The 23,885-nt window shown below is 39.9% G+C and overlaps 1 protein-coding gene across 2 annotated transcripts in view; it reads left to right on the top strand.

The window, feature by feature from the left end:
• The window catches only part of PARG (poly(ADP-ribose) glycohydrolase), a 62,042-nt gene extending 49,711 nt beyond the window's left edge, over window positions 1–12,331 (top strand). For both annotated transcript variants that reach the window (XM_036385529.1, XM_036385528.1), the window contains exons 14-18: window positions 1,234–1,312; window positions 2,100–2,208; window positions 4,774–4,879; window positions 8,041–8,169; window positions 8,929–12,331. In XM_036385529.1, the coding sequence (XP_036241422.1) occupies window positions 1,234–1,312; window positions 2,100–2,208; window positions 4,774–4,879; window positions 8,041–8,169; window positions 8,929–9,101 (596 nt within the window). In that variant the 3' untranslated portion in view covers window positions 9,102–12,331. The remainder of the gene's footprint in view (window positions 1–1,233; window positions 1,313–2,099; window positions 2,209–4,773; window positions 4,880–8,040; window positions 8,170–8,928) is intronic.
• The last annotated feature ends 11,554 nt before the right edge of the window (window positions 12,332–23,885 follow it).

Raw genomic sequence — 23,885 nt, 5'->3', positions numbered from 1 at the left:
TAAATAAATAATGAGTGAGAAACAGGACAGATGAATTAAATGAGCATTGATAAGTCTTGTCAGTTAAAATTAATATGGGTAAATGGGGAAAATATTTTGACGTATATGCATCATTGTAGAGTTTTTAACAGCTTGTTTCCCATGCTTGAGACTACTGGAGGTAAACGTTCAAGTTTCCTTGTCAGTGAGGTTTAAAGTTAATAGTTCTATGGTTTTGATTGTTCAACTTCAATTGCATTTTTATTTAGAGATTAGAAAACTCAGATTAAATTTCAACCTTTGTATTCTCAGGATGTTGCTGATCTGTGCGATAGTTAGGCAGTACTCTCATCTTAATCAGATGTTTTGTGCTGTCAGCTTGCAATTCCTTAAACCTTGTTTGTCCCCGTTCTATTTATAGACATAGCTGGTATCACAAATTAAGGGACTGCTAAACAGTTCTCTTCTTACTCTTACTGTTTGTAATTGTGCCAAACTGTACCTGCAGGAAGCTCCAAACAAGTCAGCTCAGCTGGTCAGAGCATGGTGCCGATAACACCAAGGCCGTGAGTTCACTGAAGAGTTGGACTCATGATCCTTGGGGGTCCCTTCCAACCCAGGCAATTCTGTGATTTCTGAAACTCAGCTGTTGTGAGCTCAGAATGGAGAGAAGGTGTGATTTTGCTGGGGCATTACTTCAGGAATATTTCTCTGAAGCATTTGTGCAATGCACAGGTTTTGAAGCAAGGTCCTGAAGCTCTATAAAATGAGGTGAAAGGCAACCTTTTTAGAAGGGTTATGATCCTTGTTCTCAGTTAAGATACACTCTGTCTTGGGATAAACCTTTAAAAAGGATTTGGTATAGCAGAGCATAATAGCTAAAATTACTGGTGGCTTTAAGGAGCTGCTTTCTGACAGCCTTTAATAATTGCCAAGATCCCCTTCTGGACCTTTTCAAGAGCATTCAAGTACATTCCAGGCTGTGGTTTTTTGTGCTGAGCCTTTATCATTATATACTGGGCAGCATACGTAGATCTGCACTCGTAGTGTTCTGTGGTGGTGCTGCTCATCACCTGTGCAAGGGAGCTCTACAAGGAAATCTTGTACTCGTGGTGCAAATACAAATTCTCTGTTTCCCATTGCTTCTGAGAGCTGTGTGTTCATTTGGAGAAGCAGTGATTCCTATCAAAGATTTGCCAAGTGAAAAAAAAATGTACATATTTTATATGTAATCTGAAAAATAATTTGTTTCAGGTACTGAGCAGTACAGTGAGTACACAGGCTATGCAGAGACTTACCGCTGGGCAAGGAGCCACGAAGATAAGACCCCTAGGTAAAGTTGTATTTAAGTATTTTAAGTGAAGGCAGAAAGAAATGTTAGAAATTTGAAAACTTTTTTCCTAGCATTTGCCTTAATAAGATATTTGCTTGATGTTGCTCTCTTCAGCAGAGGCAACAGGCTAAGAAAGTTATGTCATATTAGTAGTGCCATTCTAATGCTAATAAGTGGTACCTGCCCTTATGTTGGTTCTTAGACTAACATCTTTTACAGTTTAGAGATATATGTATTTGATGCACATTTTTGCTAAGATACTGACTGAACTATGGTTTGCAATGTCACAAGAAGTTTGACAATGATACCTCAGATGCCACAGTGCAGCTGATGTGTGGCAAAATAAGAATCGATACCATGAATCTGAGTAGAAGGCTGTGAGCTCTTGAATTTATTTCTCCAGCAATGTCATTAGAGTATATACAGAAAATTACTCATTTGGTATAGAAACATACACAGTGTACTCTCATTTAAATGTTGGAGGAAGACAGAGAAACACTGACCTTGCAATGTTCTTATATACTTGATAAATAGGGCTGTGTAATTAGATTTGTTTCACGTTCATGCTCAAAGTCTAGCCAGGGTATTTCTAAATTTATGGGGAGGCCTGTCTCATTTTTGATGCTGCTTTCATTCCCAACCCACAAGAGAAAGTATTCCATTGTCTGTTGAGTTCACCTTTTCAGCTGCTTCTAACAGAGAAGGGAATTGCTCATTTTGAATTGGGGTTATATGGCTGATATTAAACAGCTAATGTCATCTACTTTTCTCCCCCCTCCAATTTTAGGGATGAATGGCAACGACGCTACACTGAAATTGTTGCTATAGATGCATTTCACTTCAGACGTTTCCTTGATCAATTTGGTCCAGATAAAATTAGAAGAGAGCTCAACAAGGCCAGTAACTTCTTACAGTAACCTGCAGTCTAATGTTTATAGAGCTTTTTCAAATATTTTTATGTTATTGTCTTCATCTAAGGAAGTTCTTGCTTACTTCTGTCTCATATGACAGGTATTTGCTGTCCAAAATGTTAAAGCAAAAGATTGTAAAATATATTTCTTGTCCTTTGATGTGCTATTCAAAGGTGTATTTTATACAACTTTCAAAAATTTAAATGAAACTTGGATATATATTTTGTTAATTCTTCCCTGTCCTGCTTCCAAATGATGGGCTGAGAGTTGGGGTTGTCCATCATGGGGAAGAGAAGGCTTCAGGGAGGGACTTTTAATATGGGCAGATAGTGACAGTACAATGGCCAGTGGTTTTAAACTGACAGAGGACAGGTTTAAATTAGGTATTAGGAAGAAATTCCTTACTGTGAGGGTTGTGAGGCACTGGAACAGGTTGCCAAAGGAACCTGTGGATGCCCCATCCCTGGTAGTGTTCAGTCCCAGGTTGGATGGGGCCCTGAACAACCTGAGATAGTGAATGGCATCCCAGCCCATGGCAGGCAGGTTGGAATGAGGCAATCTTTGAGGTCCCTTCCAACTCAAACTAAATTATGAGTCTAAGTTCTTTCCCTACGATTTGTGCTGTTGAATCCTACTCGGCTGTGCAGTCAAGGTGCAGAAGGAGGTGCCTCATGTTTTAACATGGGGCAGTTCATAAATACGGTCCCACTTGCTTTTCTTCCACCTTTCTTCTTTGCTCTTGGGATATTGACATATTGCCTGGGAGTTTACCTTTTCCTATATTGATGTTTTCTTGAGATTTGATCCAGCTGTTCATAAATCCCCTTTATTTTCACAGTAGCTGTAAGGGCTGTCGTAACTACATATGTGTGTATAAAGACTGACAATGCAGGCCAGTTTAATCCTTTAAACAAAGCTTCTGGGTTGACATTCAAAACTAGCATACTTCTTACTAATAATCCTTGCACATTATTAATCATTATCATAATTTATTCAAAGTTTTCAGTCCTTGACCCTGCCCTGAGTCAGCTGTGTAAAAACTGCACTTTGCAGTGACTGTGGTCCTTGATAATCTCACACATCCAAGTTCCCAGGCTGAAGAGCTCTTTGACAGGGGAAGCTGGAACTGTGCTGGACATAATTTTTTTTCTCTCCTCTGCCATCTCTAATTTGGGATCTTCTCCTTAAGTAAGATATTTGAGATGTTTCCCAGTCCTTGGTGTCTGCCATGGATTCCCAAACATAATGTTTGGGAACATTGGGTTACTTTCCCGAGCTGTGGCAGGTGCTTTATCATCTGCATAGCCAAGGTTTTCCTGTCACTTGTTTTTCTTCTTGTTTTGCTGCTGCTCTTTTGTTGAAGCTAAAGCAGTATTTTCCCAGCTTTTAAGGTTGTACTTTGACAGGGACTAGTAATTGCCACCAGTGAGCTGTCTGTGGTTATGGGACCTTAACTTTTCAAGGCCTTTGCTGTTATCCCATGCACAAATTTTATCTGCTGACATGCTGTGTCTGGAATCAGTCTCCAGTTCACAAAGCAGATTCTCCTAAGTTAATTAGAAGGTTAATGGACCAGAATTAGGGCCTTGCATGGCCAGTATAAGGCATAGGTAGTGAGAGGTGTGTGGCCTGTTCTAGCAGTGGCAGTGCTGTTTTTACTGGGCAGTGGAGTACAGTAATGCTAATTCAGTTATACTCTGCTAGTGTGCCAGTTTTTGGGATCAAAACATGCTGATGAGTTTCCTTAGTGTGATTCTACATTTACAGATGCAGTGAGCTTGGGTGTTGAATATAAGAGCTCAATGTTGTTATTGTTAAAGCCTCCTTCTTTCTGCACTATGGAGGGTATAGAATATAATAGGATTTATTTTAAATAAATTCAAACATAGGAACACACTGCCCTAATTCTTGGCTGTAAAGGGAATACACCCTCTTGAAATGATGTACAGTGCTGAAGGACTAATTTAAATTAGTTGTGAAACCTTAGCATCTTGACTAAAGTAACATTCATCAGCTTGTTTCTTCATGGCTGGTAATGAAATTTGCCCTAAAAAAGACATTTAAGTAGAGTTTGTAAACCTTACTGATATCTTAGTACAAAATTCTAATTACCTACATCAGTGAATTTGTGATCTGTCTACAATTTTCAGTGTATTGATTTGGTTTAGATTTTTAAAATAAATTATGGTAAATCACTGCTACATTTATAAGGTGTGTTGGTTTGGCTGATGTTTTTTTATGAGGACTGATTGGTATTTAAGAAAAAATTTAAGTCTTTATCCTGAAAAGCTTCCTGTAGCTGTGATGAAATGCCTGGGACTTAGGACCTGTATCTTGATTTTTAACTTGGATCCAAATAAGGCAAAAGTCTTCCCATCTTAATTTTTTTTGTTATTGATGTTGAATTTAAAGGAAGACTAAGGATGTATTGAAGTAGTTTGAATTTGGTATTGCTAGAAGACACTGCTGGTTTTTGTTATCATTTTACTGTTTGGAAGTATTGCACCAGGCTGCCTCTCAAATCCATCTCTGACTCTTGTGTGCATGCAGGCCTACTGTGGCTTCTCTCGACCCAACGTTCCACCTCAGCATCTCTCTGCAATAGCCACAGGAAACTGGGGATGTGGTGCCTTTGGAGGGGACTCCCGATTAAAAGGTAAATCATAGCAATTCTTCATGTTCAGATTAATCAAATCACTTACATTTTGGTCCTGGACCATATGTTTTTGTTCAAGTACATTTTTTGCTTTTGTTCTAATTAATACATGTTTGCCAAGAAATGGCATTCTATAGAATTGGTACATTACTGCTGATCTTTAGGCTGTGAGTAATGTGGCCTTCAACAAGAAAAGAGCATTCCACTTTATTCTTTGTGCTGTAGACTGTTATGCTATTTTCAGTTAAAAGTTTGGGGCATGCACATGATGCTGAAATGCTGGGTTTGCAAGGACTTGTAGCACTGAAACCTTCCAAAACACAAATGTTTATCTTTAGTTCACAGAAGAACGTGTTCATTGCAGTTGTCAGTCATATAAATCAGTTGACCTTTCTGGAGCAGTCTTTTCAGATTCTGCCTGAAATTCGTATCTCTGCAAAGCTGTTTAAAGTACCTGGTAATTTGCAAGGCTTCACAAATTTGCTGGCAATGGTTAATGTTTAGTCTTACTCCTTAATATATTGCTGTATGCCAGAGAGGTTTCCAGTCACTCAGTCATGCTGCTTTCTTTCCTGACTTGCCTGCTATATCACTCACTTTCTCATGTTCTTTTATATTTAATTAGAGTATTTGTAATGCAGCAGATATCCCATGCCTACATTCATTTAAGACCTTTTCCATCAATTCAAGAACTGATGGATCTTGACATATAAATTCATATCTTGGTTCATATAATTCTAAGTAGAAATTTACATTTCTTTGTTGTTTCCAAGCATTTGAAGAGTATTTCAAATTTGCTTTTCAGAACAGCTTTAGGTAGATGCAGTGAGACAGTCATCAGGCTACCAGTTTCATTTCTTTTTTTAATGTGCTTAATTCATAAAGCATCTATTTTTTTCTCAATGCTCATTGGGTTCCTGGCATTTTTTTTATTTCCATTAGCTAAAGTAGGCTGCCAAATGCATATCTTATCAAAATCAGGACTAGTATTTACTGTAGGATCTGAGCATACTTGATTTATGTTAGGAAGGTTTAACAAGTACTTCAATTTGCATAAGATCTTGGATCTGAACTTGTAATATCCCATGTATGTTTTTTTAAAGTAGAAGAAGGATGTCAGTACAGCCATTGCTCCAGGTGCAAGTCCAGAAGTTAAGTGGGATCACATCAGCTGGGTGCAAGGGCCAAGAGAGCTCAGATCCCTCCAGACCCCAGTACCACAGGCTCTGTTGCTCTTCCTGTGATGCTTCTTTCCTGTACCAGAAGCATGGAAATTTCCCATGGTATTGCGTATCATTAATGTCCAGAAGATTGTGAAGTCTGATTCTTGACAGAAATTTTGATCCTTGTTTCATAAGATCTATAGCAATTCAAAATAAGCTATAGGATATTTTTAACATCTTGTAAAGTGAAACTGCAGTTTGGAATGAATAATAAGATTCATTAGGTTCTGTTCCCCTATGCAAGCTAGTTAATTAGACCCTAAAAGCTAAACTACTGAAGCTATACTAAATCCACAGCTGCTTCAGTGGTTTAATTAAAATATCATTCCCAGATTGAGATTAATTTCACATGTGAATCATGTAATTTATAATTTTGGCTATGGGTTTACAAGAGGAAGTTTTTTTGATTGAGGGATGCAGTGTTTTAATAGGTCTCTATTTAAAAATGTGAAAGATTATTGAGCTGAGCTCTGAACAGCTTTCTATTTAGCTTCCACTAGCAGGTGGTAATGCACTATGTACACTGTTTTATTTAAAATTAATCTTTACAAAGACAATATTAATCACATTTTAATTAACTCTACTTACTGGGTGGAAGAAGGAGGAATTAATATCAGAGCTGCACCAACAGGCTCTGAAGGAAGACAAGCTGCAGCAGATGAAATAGTTGCTGGGGCCCATTGGTAGGACTGTTGTAGAACCTGTGATTGATTGCATGCCTCTGTGGCACTCCAGCCTGGCAGTGCTGGCTGATGAAAAAGCTGCGCTCTTCTAAGTTTGGTGCTGCCTAAAAGGGTCCTGGTTTTCTTCTCCCTCTTTGTTGTTCCTGGCTCTGTGGTCTGGTGCCCTCCCTTGCCTCAGCTCTGGCTCTTGGTAAACTTTTCACTCTGCCAATTCAACTGCTGTTCTAGCAGAAAACAATTAGCTTTTATTCTGCATCCATAATTTTGTGCTACTTTGGTGAATGGAATTGGCATAATGATGTCTGATGAGCACCAGAGAGCTGCAGAAAAGCCAGGAGCTGGGTGAGAAGTGGACCAGAGCTACTTTCTCCAGTTGCAGTGGGTCATTAGCTTGGCTCAGCAGCACTACTGATCCAGATGATTTCTCATGGTGAATCTTCAAAAAACTGTTCCCAAGATAGGAAACATTTTACTTTCTTTTACATATAGAGGAAAAAAAATCTGTCTATATTGTAATGTCAGCTGTTGGCAGAACTTGGGGTGCAGCTTGGGCCAATGAGTTTGACAGAAAGCTGGAAGTTAACATGAATTGCATTGCTGACATCACCCCTCACAGGTCAGAATAAGCCATCATATTCCTTGCTGCATACTTCTATTGTAGGTATCATGGACACCTTAAATTATGCATGAACATGCTGCAGAACCATAGTTCTTTTCTTGGAGCTAAAAGTTGGGTCAGTTTTCACTTTGCATAGCTTACCTAGTGAAAGGATTGGCTTCATTCCTTCTTACAGGCGGCACAGAATGGAAATTGCCAAGTGCTCATGGATGCTTTTTACCCCACTGTCTGTGGCTGTATGGGCAGCTCATACCAGGGGCTGCTCTGTTGCCTTATGCTGCCACAGGCATTTATTGACTAATTAATGTCTGCATGCTGCTTGGGGGCAGACATGGACCAAAATAAACCCCTCTCAGTTTTAAGCACATTGTTTATCTGGAAGTAAGGGTGGATGTCACTAACAGCTCTAGCAGAATGCTCCAACACTCTTGACTTGCAGTGCCCAGCATTATTTACTACTTCATTTCTTCATTTAAAAAATGGAAGTAATATTTACCTACCCATTGTTTGTAGTGCTTTGCAGCATCCACATGGACATGGGTGCTATGGTTGTTTGCTGTAAACTTAAGCTGTGTTTTTTCCTTCAGCAAATTGTTTTATCCTGTGCTCATGTGTAATCTTTTTTCGTTGTTTCAGCCTTAATTCAGATATTGGCAGCTGCAGAGGCTGGACGTGATATTGTGTATTTTACCTTTGGAGATGTGGAGCTGATGCGGGACATTTACAGCATGCATACTTTTCTCTGTGAGAAGGGCCAAACTATTGGTGAGCAAAAAGAAATCTTTGTGTGCACAATAGAGACATGACCATCTCTCTAAGCAGAAATTTTCCAATATGAATTCTTGTCTCTAAGTGCTGAACAAAAGCAAATGGGTCTCAGTTTATTTGTACCTGTTCCCAGAATGGGGAGCTCTTCTGATTTGGGATCTACTGCACAGTGCTAATCAGTTTAGAAGACTTGTAGATGCTTTTCTGATTCACTTAGGAGTTATGCTGAAGAATTTGAAAAATAGAGATACATGTGGTAGGTAGAAGATTTGCAAAAGCTTTTGATATAACTCAGTAAAGCTTTGAAAAGGGAGAAGCTGCTTAGGCATTCTTGATACAGGTTTGTCTTCTAGTGGTTCTGTCTTGATCCTGCAGGATGTGATCTGATGTGTTATTCAGTTGCAATACAAGAAAAGCAGTATATCCATTGCCCTATTGTAATTGTTATGTGTCTTTTAATTTCTGGGCCAGAAGCACAAAGCTGGGTAATTGGCAATACATTTGTAAGTGATGTGTATGCAAGCTTAATGTTAGGATTGCTTGTGCAGGAAGTTGAGGGAGGTCATCCTATGTTCTGAACAACCTGCAGACATTCCCATTTACAGTCTTCTGCCTCCTCTGTCTTTGCTCATTTAGAGATGTTCCTAGCCACTGTCTCAGTGTACATGTGCATTTCTAGCCTTCCTTTGCAGTCATACATTGCTCATTTGGCATGTTCTCACATGGTTTCTAAGGACTTCTTTTCTGTTTTTGAAGGGGACATTTATAGGCTGTTGCTGAGATACTACAATGAACAATGCAGAAACTGTTCTACTTCAGGACCAGATGTCAAGCTGTACTCTTTCATATACAACACCCTTGAGTCCTATGCACATTCTACTGATGATGATGAGGAGGATGAAGAAAAAGGGTTGTGTTTTGAAGATTAAAATAAATGTATTTGATCAGAATGATGTTTATCTCCTCCCACTGGTATATTGTGTGAATTGCTGGACATAATGAATGAGCTGGCTTAATTTATATTGACTGCATTGGTAGTTATGTATAACACCCAAACAAAAAACCCCACAAACAACTTTGAGAGATGAGATTTATTTGTTTGATGGTTTGATACATGAAAACCTTGTTCATGTGTGTACAGAAAAAAATTCTTGGTAAGTCTGGTTTGCATTATACCTTGTTAAGTAGAATATTTTGGTACATTTCACTTGAGATTGCTAAAAATCTTCAGATTTCCCTGTACTCCTTTGCCTTTATTTTTCAGAGCTCTTATGTATATTTCTCATGGAGGCTTACAGCTGGAGTACAGACAGCCATGGAGCTCCTTGGATGATGTTAGAGAGAAGCATTTTAATGATTGTTCTTACTGAAAATTGTCATAATCCTTAAAAGTGCCAAGGTACCATTGGTGTTCTTAGCAAAGTTTTCATTCTTTTAACTTAAAATGTCCTGGGTCTAATTAATTTTTTTTTTAATTGTTAAAAATGGAAAAGTTCTGGGGGAGTCAAGAATGCATTTCACAACTGCGTGGTCTTTACCAAATTAGACATAAAAGTTAGCATAAAGAAGTAGAGGAAGAACAACAAGAGTGGAAAAATGAGAAATGTAACCAAAGCTGGAAGCAGAGGGAAAGATTTTCACATGAAATTCTTCAATACCATTTTGTTGGTGCTATCTGTTTCCACATTGAACAAGGTTTTAGTCTATTGGAAGTTTCTCAAGGTTCACTGCTTTTGACAATATTTGATTTAAGGTCTGCTAGTTGTGTTCATATTGTCATATCAGTTCTCCTCTCAGTATGCATATGTGTGAGTATAAGATCCCCATGGGATATGTGAGTTAGGAAACAAATCACATATCAGTGGGAGGAAAGTCTGCTGGTTACAGATAAGAACATGAGGTCTTGTTAGGGATTTCTGCCTGTGTCATTTTAGACATGGGAGTAACAGTGAAGTGTTGGCAAAACATTTTAAAACCCGTGCTTTTACTATCTGTGAATACCAAATTAGTGTTGCTGTAGTACATTAATAGTTTACACAAAACTGCAGATACATCTGTGATAAAACTTTTTCAGGTCTATGTACAGGGCAAATCCAGTGAGACTTTTTTCTCTATTTAAGCCCAGTTTAAGCTTCAGCCCAGATTCCTAAGTTTAATCTCTACTGTGTTAGATTTTTATTGTCTGTCATAGTTTCTATTCCGAGTTAGCAATACAAGTAAAATCTGCAGCAGGAAATGTAGTGACCTAAGTTTCTTACTCAATGAATCCTTTTGAGTTATGTCAGATAAAACTCTCCAAGCCTCAAACACACCATGGTAATTAAATGCTGGAAGCTGTTGGCAGTCTGGCTTAGAATAAATCACTCACTGTGTGATCTGCTCTGGGGGAAGCAACGGGAAGGAGTCTGGGTCGTTTATAAATACCTTCAGGGAGCTTGGCATGAATTCTAAGTGGGCAGCTTGCAGGTATGTTACTTGGGAAGCGATGGACACACAGGTTTCTTTCTGTTCTTCCCACCAGGTGTAGTTTTCTCCACCCCCATTCATTTTGAGAAAAAGATTTTGGCTAGAATTTCAGGCTTTTTTCTGTGTTTGCAACCTGTGTCCTCAGATTTAGCAGAAATCTTTTCTCCTGCTCCTGGTGTTTTAGTGTTGGCTCAGATTCTGGCAGTAGGAATAACTGTTTTATTAGCTCTTATTTGAGCATTTAGGTTCAAGTATGATAGTGCTTCTAAGATGCATTGCTGATGATAGATGTACCCTGGGAATTATGACAAGTGATGGAAAATTGGTGCTATCAGCCAAACCTTTTTCACCTTACTACTCAGGATCTCATATAGAAGAGATGAAGAATTTGTTCCTAAACAACTGGAAAAAAACACAGCAAAAAGCTTTAAATGCCTAGAAATGACTTCCCCTTTATTATATATAAATACTTCTTTAGTGCAATGTAGTCATTGTGAGAAGTGATTGGTCAGGTATGAAAAATGTACCAGAATATGATGGAATGAAATTCTACTTCAACTCTAGAAACAGAAAAAATTAACTTTGGAGAGATTCTCTGGTGATCATATTATAGGTATGCAGTTAAAAGAGTTCTTGCAGTGTCAAGTGCTTCCAGGATGATCCTAGTCTTTTTATGCACTCTGTAGTTTCAGTGATACTGAGCATTTTCTAATATGGGAAGAATGCCTTTTGTTTGAGATCATTCATTAGGATATGTTTACCATACCTTTTTCTCTGGTGAATTATGCTTGTATGGACAGGAACAAAGGAAAATAATTTCTTTTTCATTTCATGTGTTGTCTGAAAAAGAGTGATATATCCTGGATTCTATCGTGTGTTCCTGATCTCGTGAAGGGCAACATTGTAAGAATGCTTTGAATATGATTTTGATCACAGGCAGGCTGAAGATTATTTTGTTGTTGTTGTTGTTTGTTTTGGTTTTTTTTTAAAGCAAAATAGCCCAGAATTATTTAGCAGTGGTGGTACATTCCCATGATGTTCTAATTCAGTAAAGAGCTGAACTGCCCAGATTGCTGCATGTCAGCCCAATATGTGCTCTACATCTTTCTTTTTCTCCCCACCCAGCACTCCCTATTTCCAAACTCCCTGAAATGTTTCCTTTAGCTGGTGATGCCTTCAGTGCTCTGGGGGAAGTGGTGTGGAATGGAGATGCCAGTGATGTCCTTGTGCAGCCTAGGAAGCTTCAGGTTCACCCTTCCAGAAACCTGGTGATGGAGTATTCTAGGTTTGGGATTTTTTTATTATTTTAGGGATGTTTGCTATATGATTTCCAATAAAAATTAACTTCCTACCAAAACTTTTGTTTTATACTTTTTAGCAGCTAAATTGAATGCTTAATATGAAACAACAACAGGCACTCATGTCGATTGCAATGTTGCCTCATAGTCAAGTTTGGTGTCTGAGCACTTCTATTGTTCTACAGCTCTTGCAGCTAAATTGCTCAGTTTTGATGTTTCCTTATCCAATGAGGAGTATCCAATACTGTATATATTAATTTATAAACTGTTAAAGTGTTCCTGACATTCTTCTAAACTTACAGTTTATGCACCATTATATTGTATTGATTTTTCTGGATCTGTATGCTAATGTTTACAGAATTTTGTAGGAATACAATTAAAAAATTCTGACTGAAGCCATGTTGTGTAATTTGTCACTTAATATACTTTCCAGGACAGAAGAATTCCAGCACATTTGAATGCACAGGGCATAATATTGCAGATAGTTCTGGCAGTAAACTGACACATAACACACAGCTGAGAAATTTATTCTTCCTGTACAGTATTGTGGCAGCTGCTCCTGTCTGCACAGCACTGTAAAACACAATTAGCTACTGTAAATTGGAAGAGTGTCAGTGTGATGTGAGATTTCATCCATGTGTATGGCCATATGCAGATATTCTGATGTTTCCAAGCTTTTGGTAAGCAAGTAGATGTTGGAGTATTCATTGAACTTCATGAAGGAAATGTCACTAAATAAAAGCAAATAACCCCCTAAAAATATATAAATAATTAACGTGTTTTATAGGGGGGGTTTATGGTTTGTAAGAGTGGAGCTGAAATCCTTCTAAATAAAACCATTTCAAACTTTTTCCTAAATCTTGTTTTAAGTAATTAATTTTTTAGCATCACAGGAAATTAGGATAAAAATATAATTTGATTTCTCCTAAGCTTTTATATGTAGCTGTGCTTATGAAGTTTGCAGCGTTGATCTAAAGGATTCTGTCCATCAGACAGCAGCAATGGAAGCAAAGGTGGTGACTGACAGACACATCTGGGGGAGCAGGAATGAGCAGGTGGTGGTGGCTGAGCAGGGAGCTTCCTGCACTGTGCCCAGGTAACTCTGCTCATGGAAGTGGCCAAAGGGATCCCATTTTCACTCAGTGTTTGGCTGAGTGCTGGAGGAGCTGGGGGTGCTGGGCTTTGGTTGCGTGACAACTGCGAAGGGAGGGAAGGGCTGACGCCTTCATGTTGTACCTTGGAAATCCCAGGTGCAGGGGAGGCAGAAGGTGCTCCCATTGTGCTGCTGCAGTGCAGGAGCAGCTGCCAGTCTGTCCCAAGCTGTCACTGATCTCCCTGTAATCAGCAAATACTCTCATGAATACACTTGAAAAGCAACCATGGCCTGTGGAGATAACCCTGGGGATAAAGCACAATTGCAAGGGCTGCTTCACCATGAACTTCTCCTGGTCTTCTCCAGTGTCTTCCTACCTATGTCAGTGTTTGTTCAAGGAATTCCAGACACCTGATTTCACAACTTTTCGTGTTTACCTTCACAGTCTGCATCCTCTCATCCTGAGCAGCTTTCTATAACAGAAGGATGGACAGATGGATGTCAGACTTTGGGATTCCAAAAGCTGTTACAAACTCTGTCAGGTTCACTGAGGTAATTGTATATTAGCCAATGTAGGGTGATGCAATGTTTGCTCTGGATGGATGACTTGGGTTTTTTCTTTCTTTTTAATTTTTTTTTTCTTTTTAATATATGCTTAAAGTCATCTTTTGCTGTTTTGTGGCACCTCTGTGACAAGAGTGAGAACATCTATAAAATCATGGAGACTGCAAGATGCAACAGCTGTCTGAAATGGTTAGGTTTTTTAAGCTTAGAATTGAGTATTTATGATCTTGTTTTGTGCTAACAGTGTTTCATGCTCATTTATCATTGCTTAAGTGAGTGTGACCTGGAAGTTGCATAGGAGGTATTTGTCACTGATAACTCCATTACAGCAATGCCATCAATTTGTGCTGAGCTGAGCTGTCAGGCAGGCTTTCATTGCGTGCTCCTGCTAAGTGGCACTTGGTCTGAAGCTAAAGGAGGCACTGGTGTGTTCCAAGTCCTCTTGGTGACACTGTGGGATGTGTCTGGGTGTGTGCACACTGTGCTGTGCATGCACACATTGAAGAAGCTTTAAAGAAGCTGCCATGAACTGCTGGAGTGGGGATCATTGCTAATGTAGCTCATCAGCTGTAAATCTGGGAAGCAGGGGGCAGGAACCTAGAGAGATTGCACTATCTTTATGAGCTGGCTGTGCTTGCTGGCTCTCTGTGTCCACAGTTCACACACCTCAGCCTCTTGCAGTCAGCTGTCCTCTCTCTCTGATGGACTGTACTGAAAACTGCATAGCTGATGTGCCTAAAAATGACATGTTCTTGTGCTGATTTTTTTCCTCTGGTTTTTATTCATTAATTAATAGTAAATTGAACGGGTGATATTAAAGATGAGGGGGTTTTCCCTTTATTTTTAATTGTTGAATAGCTAAGAGGACCACTTCGATGTTCAAATTTTTAAAGAAATGGAATACAATGAAGGCATTTGGGTGTAAACAGTAAGAGTAAGCCTGGTTGGGTAAAGGCTACTGAAAAGCCTCATCTCCTTCTGCCCAAGTGATAAACATTGTTTTGTGTAAATCTCCTCTTGGAAAATCCATGTGACATGCAGATAAGGACATACTTTCTCTGTACAGAACTTACCACAGAGGCTTTGTCTATTCTGCTCTCAGTGGTTTTCACTTGGAAGGCCCAGTTCAGTAACATCTTTTTTGTTTGCTTTTTAGAGAAGCCTTCTGCAAATGATTGGGATTTTTATACCCACTACAGCTGCTTCCTTTTGTAATTAATATTATCAAAGTGAGATTCTGCACAGATAAAAGCTGTATTTGCTAAATAGGAAGGGCAAAAGGACCTTTGGACCAGTGAGGCAGGATTGTTTTAAAAGTCCATGTTTCTAGTTAACAAGAAACGATAATGCAGTGCCATACATGAAGTTATCAGTTTGGATCCAAGACATCTGTATGTTGTTAGCATCTAATCACTGTCCCTGTGCAAATCCTGAACTTTCATTCCAAGGCTATTTTTGTAGGAAAGCAGTAATGACAAATTGCAAACTGTTTGTTTTAATATATCTGTATGTCATCACTTCTTTAATATGTCTGACCTTAGTTAAGTGTTACAGGCATTGTGGGTGTTTTTTTCTGGAAGGACAATGTTTGCTAGCTTTTATAACTATAATTTACACTCAGAACAACATTTAGAGTGCATAAGGAATTAAACTCCTGTAAATACTGTCTGGATGGGCTCTGTAATGGCTTTTGAGCATCTGAAATCTTCTCAGGGTAGTGGAATGTGCAAAGAGGCTGCAGGGGAAAACTGCAGTCTTCTTGCTCAAAGACTGCTTTCACCTTTCTTTTACACTCACTTGATGGAGATAGAGAATTATTTTGATTGTGGGGAACTGTTACACTTATTCTCAGAAATTGCTAATAGTATTTGTTAAAAAAATAAACCAGGAAAGCAAAGACAGAATCGGGCAAACTCCAATGTTTTCACATTTATTACAGTAATATTCTATAGTCATGCTCTCTAAATGTGATGCTTAGATTCTCTCAGAAATCATCAAGACCAGCTATAAGGGGGGCAGGGATATATGTTCCCAAATAGCCTTTAGTTTCAAAATTTGCAGGTCTTTGCAAAAAAGGCAGAAAAAACACTTTCAGGAGGCAATTGCTTTTTGTTTCTGTGTTCCCATTTGTGGGGTTGCCATCTCCCATGTGTTGGTGTCCAAGCAGAAACACCTTTGGTGCCTGTTTGATTGATGTTTTTAATTTGTGAAAGGCTGTTCTGACTAAATCCTGACAGTAGTCTTGCTTTGCTTACAGGGGAGAAAAACCACAAGGGTGATATTTCTCTGAAAACACCAATGTGAGCTCTGACCATAAGTGTCCCAGTAAGTCATGACTGTTTTGGACTGTGTGGGGAAATGACCAAGTTAAGCACCATACCATGTCTAGATCTTGCAACTTTAGAATTGGAATAAGAAAAATATGGAAAATTTTCTCCAAGCTGCCTGATTGGTTGAAGTTGTTTTGCTTTGTGTACCTGGAACACCAAGAGAGTAGGTTTTCCTCTTTCTGTGGGCTTGTGCATCTTCACCAGTAACAATGCTCCCATATTTATGGGGTCCTCTTTTGTGACAGTGAATAACCAGGCCAGTGAGGAACTGGGTCCATGTGTAGAGAAAGCAGGGTGTCCCCTCTGGCTTGGCCTTGCAGAAGGGACCAGGGTCTATATTATATAAGCACTATATTAAAGATCTCTTCCCAGGAGTTTGACCTGTTCCACTCTTGTGGATTAATCTCTTGTGCTATTTCTACGTCAGATGTTGCCTATAAAGGGAAATTTAGGAAAGTTCATGATCCTGAACTGTGTATCACTAAGAGAGAAATTTTATTTACTTCCATTTGAAAGGGGAGGGAGCTAAATCAAACCAATTATTTGTGTCCACTTAAGATTTAGATGTAGTTTATGACATCTGCTTTAGAGATGCTTCAGAAGAATCCTCATCCATGGCCTGCCATCAGTGAGGACCTGGCTCCTCTGCACATGTGCAACTGCCTTTGAGCTGGAAGTTGATGGGAAGTGCTGAATTTGCTCTTTGTTTTCATTCATCAAAGAATCTTGGCATACCAGATGCAATAAAGGCACTGTATAGATCAAAGTGTTTCATCATGGCACAAAGTTAATTTTGCCAAGATTTCAAGACTTATCTTTTCAAAATTAAAGGTTAAAAAATTGCTGTGAATAGCTAAAATCCTGTTATTGAATAATGACAAAATTTTCTTTAATGTAGTAGGAATTGATTGGATCTAAACCAAAATGTCATGAAAATAAATTAAAGTAATTGTGAGTGTTTCACACCCTTTTGTGTAAAGGATAAGATCCTAAAAATTGTATTTTCAAATCCAGAGTTAGGTCTATCTTCAAAATGCCTGCATTGTTAGGTAATTATATCATTGTAGTTTTAAGTCATTATTTTTGCCTGTTGCCTGAGGAATTTTACAGCAGAGCACTATTAATAAGATGCCAGGAGAACAAATTCAGTAACTTAATCTCTGTCATAAATTGAACTCAAATAAACAAAGTGGCATTTTCATTCATAATTAAATGACCTGCAGCAAATGTAGGTCAGAGTGAAGGGATGTTTGATTTTACATTCTGTGGGAAATCAAAACTTTTGCATTTTGAGGAGAAAGGTGAGAAAAAATGCAATCAGTGTCTTCTGGACATGGATACATTGAACATACCACAACTTTCAGAAAAGGTGGTTCATAATTCATCCACATTGTAAATCTCAGCTAAGTGCCATTTAGACTTTACAGTTGGTGATGACAATTCCCTGAGCATTCAGATGAAAAAAGAAGACCTACTGATTGATTAGGTCCACTCCTTCCTCATTCTGCCAATTCCATGTACACAAAAACCAGCAGCCAAACCCAGCAGATTGAATTTAAAATGCAACAGATTGGGAGCTTTTTTTTCCTTATCTGAAATTGGACTACTTGATTGTGAGGAATCATGTGGATGAGATGTTTCTAATGACAACTAAGTATCTCCTAAAGTCATATGGCTTCATCCTCTGTGGCTCTAAATCTTTTCACTGAATTTTTTTGGGTGGTTTTGTTCTAAAGTTTTTGAAGTCTTAAAATTGTTTCCGGTCATTGGCATGAGACCTAGAAACACTCAGATGAACCTGCACCTTCTACATGTGAGTTTTGGGGGGGGTTTGTTACCCTGGCTTACATCAGGAACCTCCTTTGCCTACTAGGAAGGGCTTTGGCCTCAGTAATCTGAAGGGTTTCAAGGCTAATCAAATTTCTGTATTTCTGTTTGCTTTAGGAAAGCATCTCCTTTTTGCCTCAAATCTTGATTACATATGACCTTCAGAGAGCCTCAAAATGTTAATAAATTCCTCTGAAATTGGTTTTTCTTACAGTCCAAGGTAAAATTGTACCCATGAGAAATGCTTAATCTATGACTAAAATAAGGCATTTGTATACTTAAATGAGCAGGGGAAGGCTTTGCTGTTCTGAAAATTCATGTGGCAATGACCTAACAGAGCTGTCTTAAGGGAATTAAATCTAACTTTGAATTCTGATCTCTAGGTCAAATAACTCCAGGTATTCTCTGCTGCCTTAATATTTCTCCAGGGCTGAGAGACTTAACACAGGCAGCAACTAGTGGCTCAAGTATCATAATGTTGTATTTGATAGTTTGTGTCTTACAGCCTTTCCAAAACCGAGTATTGGTAATACATCCAGGTGAGGGGAATTCTCTGAAGTGGGCTGAAGGACAGGATGAGCCAGGGGGAGCTGAGGGACCCCGTGAATGTCCCTTATCCCCTGCTCAGGCAGTGCCCAGCAGCCCCAGGCAGCTCCTTGTCCTCACACAGGTCCAACACCGCTATCAATGTGGCTGAGACCCGTGTGTGTTTTGTCCCGCTCTTGAGAAGCTGTAATTTCTCGCAAAAGCCTCTTTGTTTACTGAAGTGCTTGCCTTCTATTTGTGTTCTGGGCAGATGGCTCCTCAGCAGCGTCTGGCCGATGAGCTCAGCCTCGCCCAAAGCTTCACCCTGGCTGCGGGAGGAGCCGTAATTCAGCCTCGGGGCTCGCTCCTGCTGAGCCGTGGGGGACAGCGGCCGCTGGGGACAGCGCGTGCCGGCCATGCACGGTGCCTTCAGAGTACTGACTGCAGTGACAGGGCCACGCTCATTTACCTAAGGCTTGGGCTAATCACAGTCCCTAAAGTGACGTGCAATCCTTGCTCTTCGGAGCTGGATCCTTCCCGTGCTACAAGCTCCGAGGTGGTGATGACTGAGGATTATGATTTGCTAGTGCGATTGAGTAAGAAGTGACAGGTGGGATTTATTTCTACTTGCCAGACACCTTTACGGGCTTTTCAATATTTTTCTATAATTGGCTTCAATGACAGCCTCCCACAGGCACTATGCTCGTCCAGGGAATGGGTCTGTGTAGGAAAGGTCTGTTTGTTAAGGCAACATCTGTAATTGCCTTAGGCTGCCACAGCAATAGCACTAAAACTCCAAACCTAGCATCAGTACAGCCAAAAGTCATCTCACTGTGGGTCCTGCTTTTCACTTAATGATGTTCTTCATGTAGTGTTCTGTGCATTGAAGGTGATATTATGCTTCATCAGGCGAGGATTTCATGCAGCTCAAGCACAGGCACCCACTGGGAACTGGCCTGCAGAGACTGGAGAGCTGGACACTGCTACAGTGCTGTGTGCTGAGCCCCACAGCTGCCTCATGTTAATCAGCACTAGAACCACTCCAGGAGCTCAGTGTTATAGGTAAGGACTTTGTAAAATGGGGATCTGTAATGTGACAGCACAGACTGCACAGCAAACTGTTCTGAAAGGGATTTAGGGCAAAGCTAGAACAGTTTATTCCATGATGATAAAACAAGCCCAAAACTACATACTGGGGGCAAGTTCGGGGTGCATTTTTCTATGGCACCAACATTATTTTTCTGAGAATGTATTTGGTGATACGGTGGCTGCTTGTGGATCAAGAGTTCCCCATGAAGCATGAACGGTGAGCTCACCTTGGTAACTCAGATGTTCACAGGTCTGTGCAGTTCAGGTGTTTCCTCTTTACAGGAAAACAATTGAACAGTTTGCTGGCAACTAAACATAAAGGAAGCACATAAAGGAAGAGTTGTTTCAGCTGTGAAGCAGAAGCACTCTTGAACACTGTCCATCTGAGTTCAGCACTATGAGTATAATGTTTCCAAATGAACACCATCAGGAAAATAAGAAATTATTGTGGTCTCCATCTAACAGGTTTGATATTCCCAGGCCACCCCTGAGCCCTTGGGTATTTTACATTAATACTTTTGCAAATGATCCCTGTGGCTCTGGTACCAGAAGAGAAAGGGTTGGGAATGCCAGAGGAAAGTGTTAGAAAGAAATTATGAAGTTTTAACAGTACAACAGGTTTGGAGTGCAACTCCAAAGGATCCCATTGAAAAACATAGATAAGTTTTTAGTTCTGAAAAACAGAAGCAAACAGAAAAGCCTGTTTAGTTATTGCAGAATAACTCAGTAGGGACAGTGCTTCTAAGGGAACTCTAGCTTTGAGGCACAACGTGGTGTTGATTAGTGCAAATAAAGCTCTTCAAGAGTCACCTTTCAGCAATTACAATCAGACACTGCCACTGTGGCTTCAAAAGCTTCATTAGCAAACCCTGCTCCTAGTGAGAGCTGTAAATCTCAGATACCCCAGAAGTTTTAGCTGTTGGAGGACTGTCTTCCCTTATTTATTTTCTTCCAAATGAAAGATAATTACATATTCCTTCATCTGGATAAATAGCATTGAAAATCAAAATAGATCCTCCTGAAGAAAACACAGCCAGTGGTATAGTTCTAAAGAGATGAGGATAATTTTCCAGTTCAATATGATGAAGTCAGGGCACCTTAAAATTTTATTGTTACCTAAAGCAACAATCTTAACAAAATGCAGTGTGGTTTAGATGTAGCCAAAAGAAAGATATCAAAAATAATTCTTTTTTCTATTTTTGTTGGGATTCTCTAATGAAACACCTGCAAACGCTGAAAACAATTTTCTAGCAGTTTTCTCCTAATCCACAAATAGAAGAAGATGATATTTTCAATTCTTTCTTGGTTAAGGCAAGGGCAGTGGGCAGTTGGCAGTGCTTTGTTCATTGTCATTGTGCCAAATACTGGCAGGCACTTTTGCAGTGTTAGTGGTGAACTGTTTCCACAGTTTGTGGGAGAATTCTTGCTGATTTGCCTGCCAATGTACTAACCTCCCACTAAAATTGTGGGACAAATTAAGTTTAGTGCTCTTGCTAATTTCTACATGAATTCATTATTTGGCAGCTATAATAAATGTATGCCAGAGTTCCTCCTTAACCTACGTGTCTTTCTGACTCACTCACTGCTTTGTATATACTGTAGTTAATTGTTTACTCTAAGAATTTAATGAAAATACAATGAGGTATCAAAGAAATAATTACAGCAACTGTTGCTTTTGTTCTTGTAGCTGTAATGGGCTAGTTTATTAGCAAAGACATGGGGAACCAAGAAGAAGTTGTGTTTTCCTGATTTTCAATCAGCTGTGTTGTCGAGCTTGTCTCTCTCTAACAGATCTGTGGCCAGACAAATGGGTTCCTGCAGTTTGATTCTATCCAGAAATATGTTTGGAGAATAAAATCACTTAAAAATTATCTATTGGCCAAAATCAATCAAGGAGCAGTCTTGGGTGTTACTGGTCTTCCAATAAAACACCCTGTACTTGTACCTGTTTTCTCCACAGCCTGACATTTCAGAGAGTAAGTACACCCAAAAGAGCTGTTATTCAGATAAAACTATCAATGTGAGTTTGTCTGTTGATCAAATAATGATGGTCTGCTTACCCTTAGGTTGGACATGACTTCTGTTGTGAAACTGGTGCAAGTCATAGGTGCTAGCTTGGAAGGAAGCTTGGAGGTCATCCAGGGCTCAAAGCAGGATCACCACTGGGGTCACACCAGGCTGTCCAGGGCTTTTTTCAGCTGGTCCAGATGCATCCAAAGATGGCATCATGTTTCTGGGTCCCCCTTGTGATGTTTTTTACCCTCTGAGTGAACACTGTTTTCCTTGTGCCTAGATGGAACCATTTCTATTTCCCCATCTCATCCTCCTGCCATGCAGCCCTGTGAAGAGCCTGGCTTTGCTGGCTCTGTCTCCTGCTGAGCTCCTTCCCCCCCAGGTTATCCCTGTGTCTGAGGAAAGTGCAGTCATTGCTTCCCTCCAGCTCCTGGCTGTGCTTCACTTGGCACAGCCCAGCATGCTGTTGGCTTTCCCTGCTGCCTCACATTTAACCTGCCCAAAGCAAGGAGCTGTGTGAAACTGGGACTGACTTTTCTGTCCCTCAGACATCCAGCAGCACATCTCCTTTACCACAGGAAATTTATTCATGGAAGTCAGGGATATTACTGAAGCTTATGGCACACAGAGCAAAGATTTCAGAAAGCAAAGGGCTCAGAAATAACCCATAAGAAATTCCTCATGTGACATTTTCTGCAGGAGGTGTCAGATATAATTAAAATACTTCTCTTATGTAGGACTGGAGAGGGAGAAAAGCTTGATAAATTATTTGTTGACAAAGAAAGGGATTAAAAAAGGGTTTCTGGACATATTTGAAATGTCTACCTCTCAAACCCCCCCCCCCCCCCCCCCCAAAGCCTCTCCTTTGAAAACTGACTGAATCATTTGTTGCAGCTGTTTGGTCTGGGCTCAAAGGTTTTTAGGTCTCAGGTTTACATGTTAGACAAACATAATGACTAGAGTCCTGTGTGACATCCATGTTAGGCTCAAAGTGAGAGCAGGTTTTACAGTTTCCAAATTGCCTTGCTTTGAGAAGAGATGGTGCTTTAGATTTGAACCTCTGTTAGTTTGTAGTCTGTGTGTAATAAACACATGGGGAAATAAAAGCAAATAGAGTTTCTGGCTTGGCTTAAAGAGAACTTCTGGTCAACATTGTCTCTAGTGGAATTACATTACCAACAACAATGAAGAGTTGCCAAAAATACATAAATGTATCTATCTCAGGAGGGGAAGCTATTAATGAGATTGTCCTTCTGTGAGTAATCCTGTACCTCGACCACCTCCTATGAGATTACCCTTTGAAAAAACAAGCCCACTGAGAAGTCATGCTGTGTTGGAGAGAGTTGTGTGGAGCAATTAACCTCAGGAAGAACTCAGTGCTGATTGCAAGTGGCTGCTGATCCACCAAGGAAAACCCTCGTACCAAACCCAAGAGAAGACAGGAGCAAGGCATTAGAGGGGTGTGCAGCACCATACCCTGGAACAAGCACATTGAGCCCTCAGTGGGCAGCATGGTGAGTTTCCAAAACCAGCCGGGTTCTAGTTTTGTTAAAACATGCTTTGGGTTGTTTAAACAGGTTGGATCTAGTTTTGTTAACTTATACCTGAGTTAAGACAGAAATGAGGCAGAAATAAGTAAGCAAACTTGTTAGATTCACACTGGTGCTACAGGACATAAGGATAAATATAAAAATAAATAATGGTGAGGCAGTGTGTCTTTCAGCACAGCAGGCAGTTTCACCTCTGACAGCACAGGGGTGCTGTTGTGACTGTCGTGTGCTGTACATTTATCCAGTACAAAACTTTTCTAACACATAAGGTTTCCTCACTATGGAGCTGGCAGGAGAGCCATGCAAAGCAAGCTGCCACACCTGATCCTGTGTGTGCTAGGAATTGCAATTTTGTTCAAAGTTTTCATTCCGCTGATGGATTTCCGTTCCGGCCAATTTTGATGTGTGATGGTTTAGCAGGAAGCAAAGCCAGTGTGTGGATCTCCCTTTGGCTGGCTGGAGGGAGAGGTAAGTATACAAGTGGACACAGAAATGGGTTGGTAAATGTGAGTTGTAAATGGAAATTGTAAGGATTGAAATAGGAATAGTGGGCAAATAGCTTATTGTCCATCATGGTCTCACTGCAGAGCAAATGCATGAGTGGCAAGCAGGTGCTCCTCGGGGGTGCAGACTGGTGACAAAGTGACACCAGAAGCCAGCAGCAGCAAGGCAATAGCCCAGTACAGCAAAAGCTGCTGGGGCAGGCTGGTGGGACAACCAAGTCACAATAAATATTGGAGAATTTGGGAGCTGCTCCAAATCCCAATAAACCAGAATCTTGCTGTTTCAAGCACACAAATTCCATTGTGTGAAGTATTAAAAAAAAAAAAAAAGAGAAAAGGAAAATAACATAAATGTGAAACTGGGCAAAGGGTTTTGGAAACAACATAAGCACTTGAAACATACTGTAATATCTTAGTGTCTATCCAAGCATATTTAATTTATCCTGTTCACTGCA

The sequence above is a fragment of the Molothrus ater genome, chromosome 8 (assembly GCF_012460135.2).
Source record: "Molothrus ater isolate BHLD 08-10-18 breed brown headed cowbird chromosome 8, BPBGC_Mater_1.1, whole genome shotgun sequence".
In the NCBI taxonomy this organism is placed as follows: Eukaryota; Metazoa; Chordata; class Aves; order Passeriformes; family Icteridae; genus Molothrus; species Molothrus ater.
This window is presented reverse-complemented; position numbering and strand designations above follow the sequence as displayed.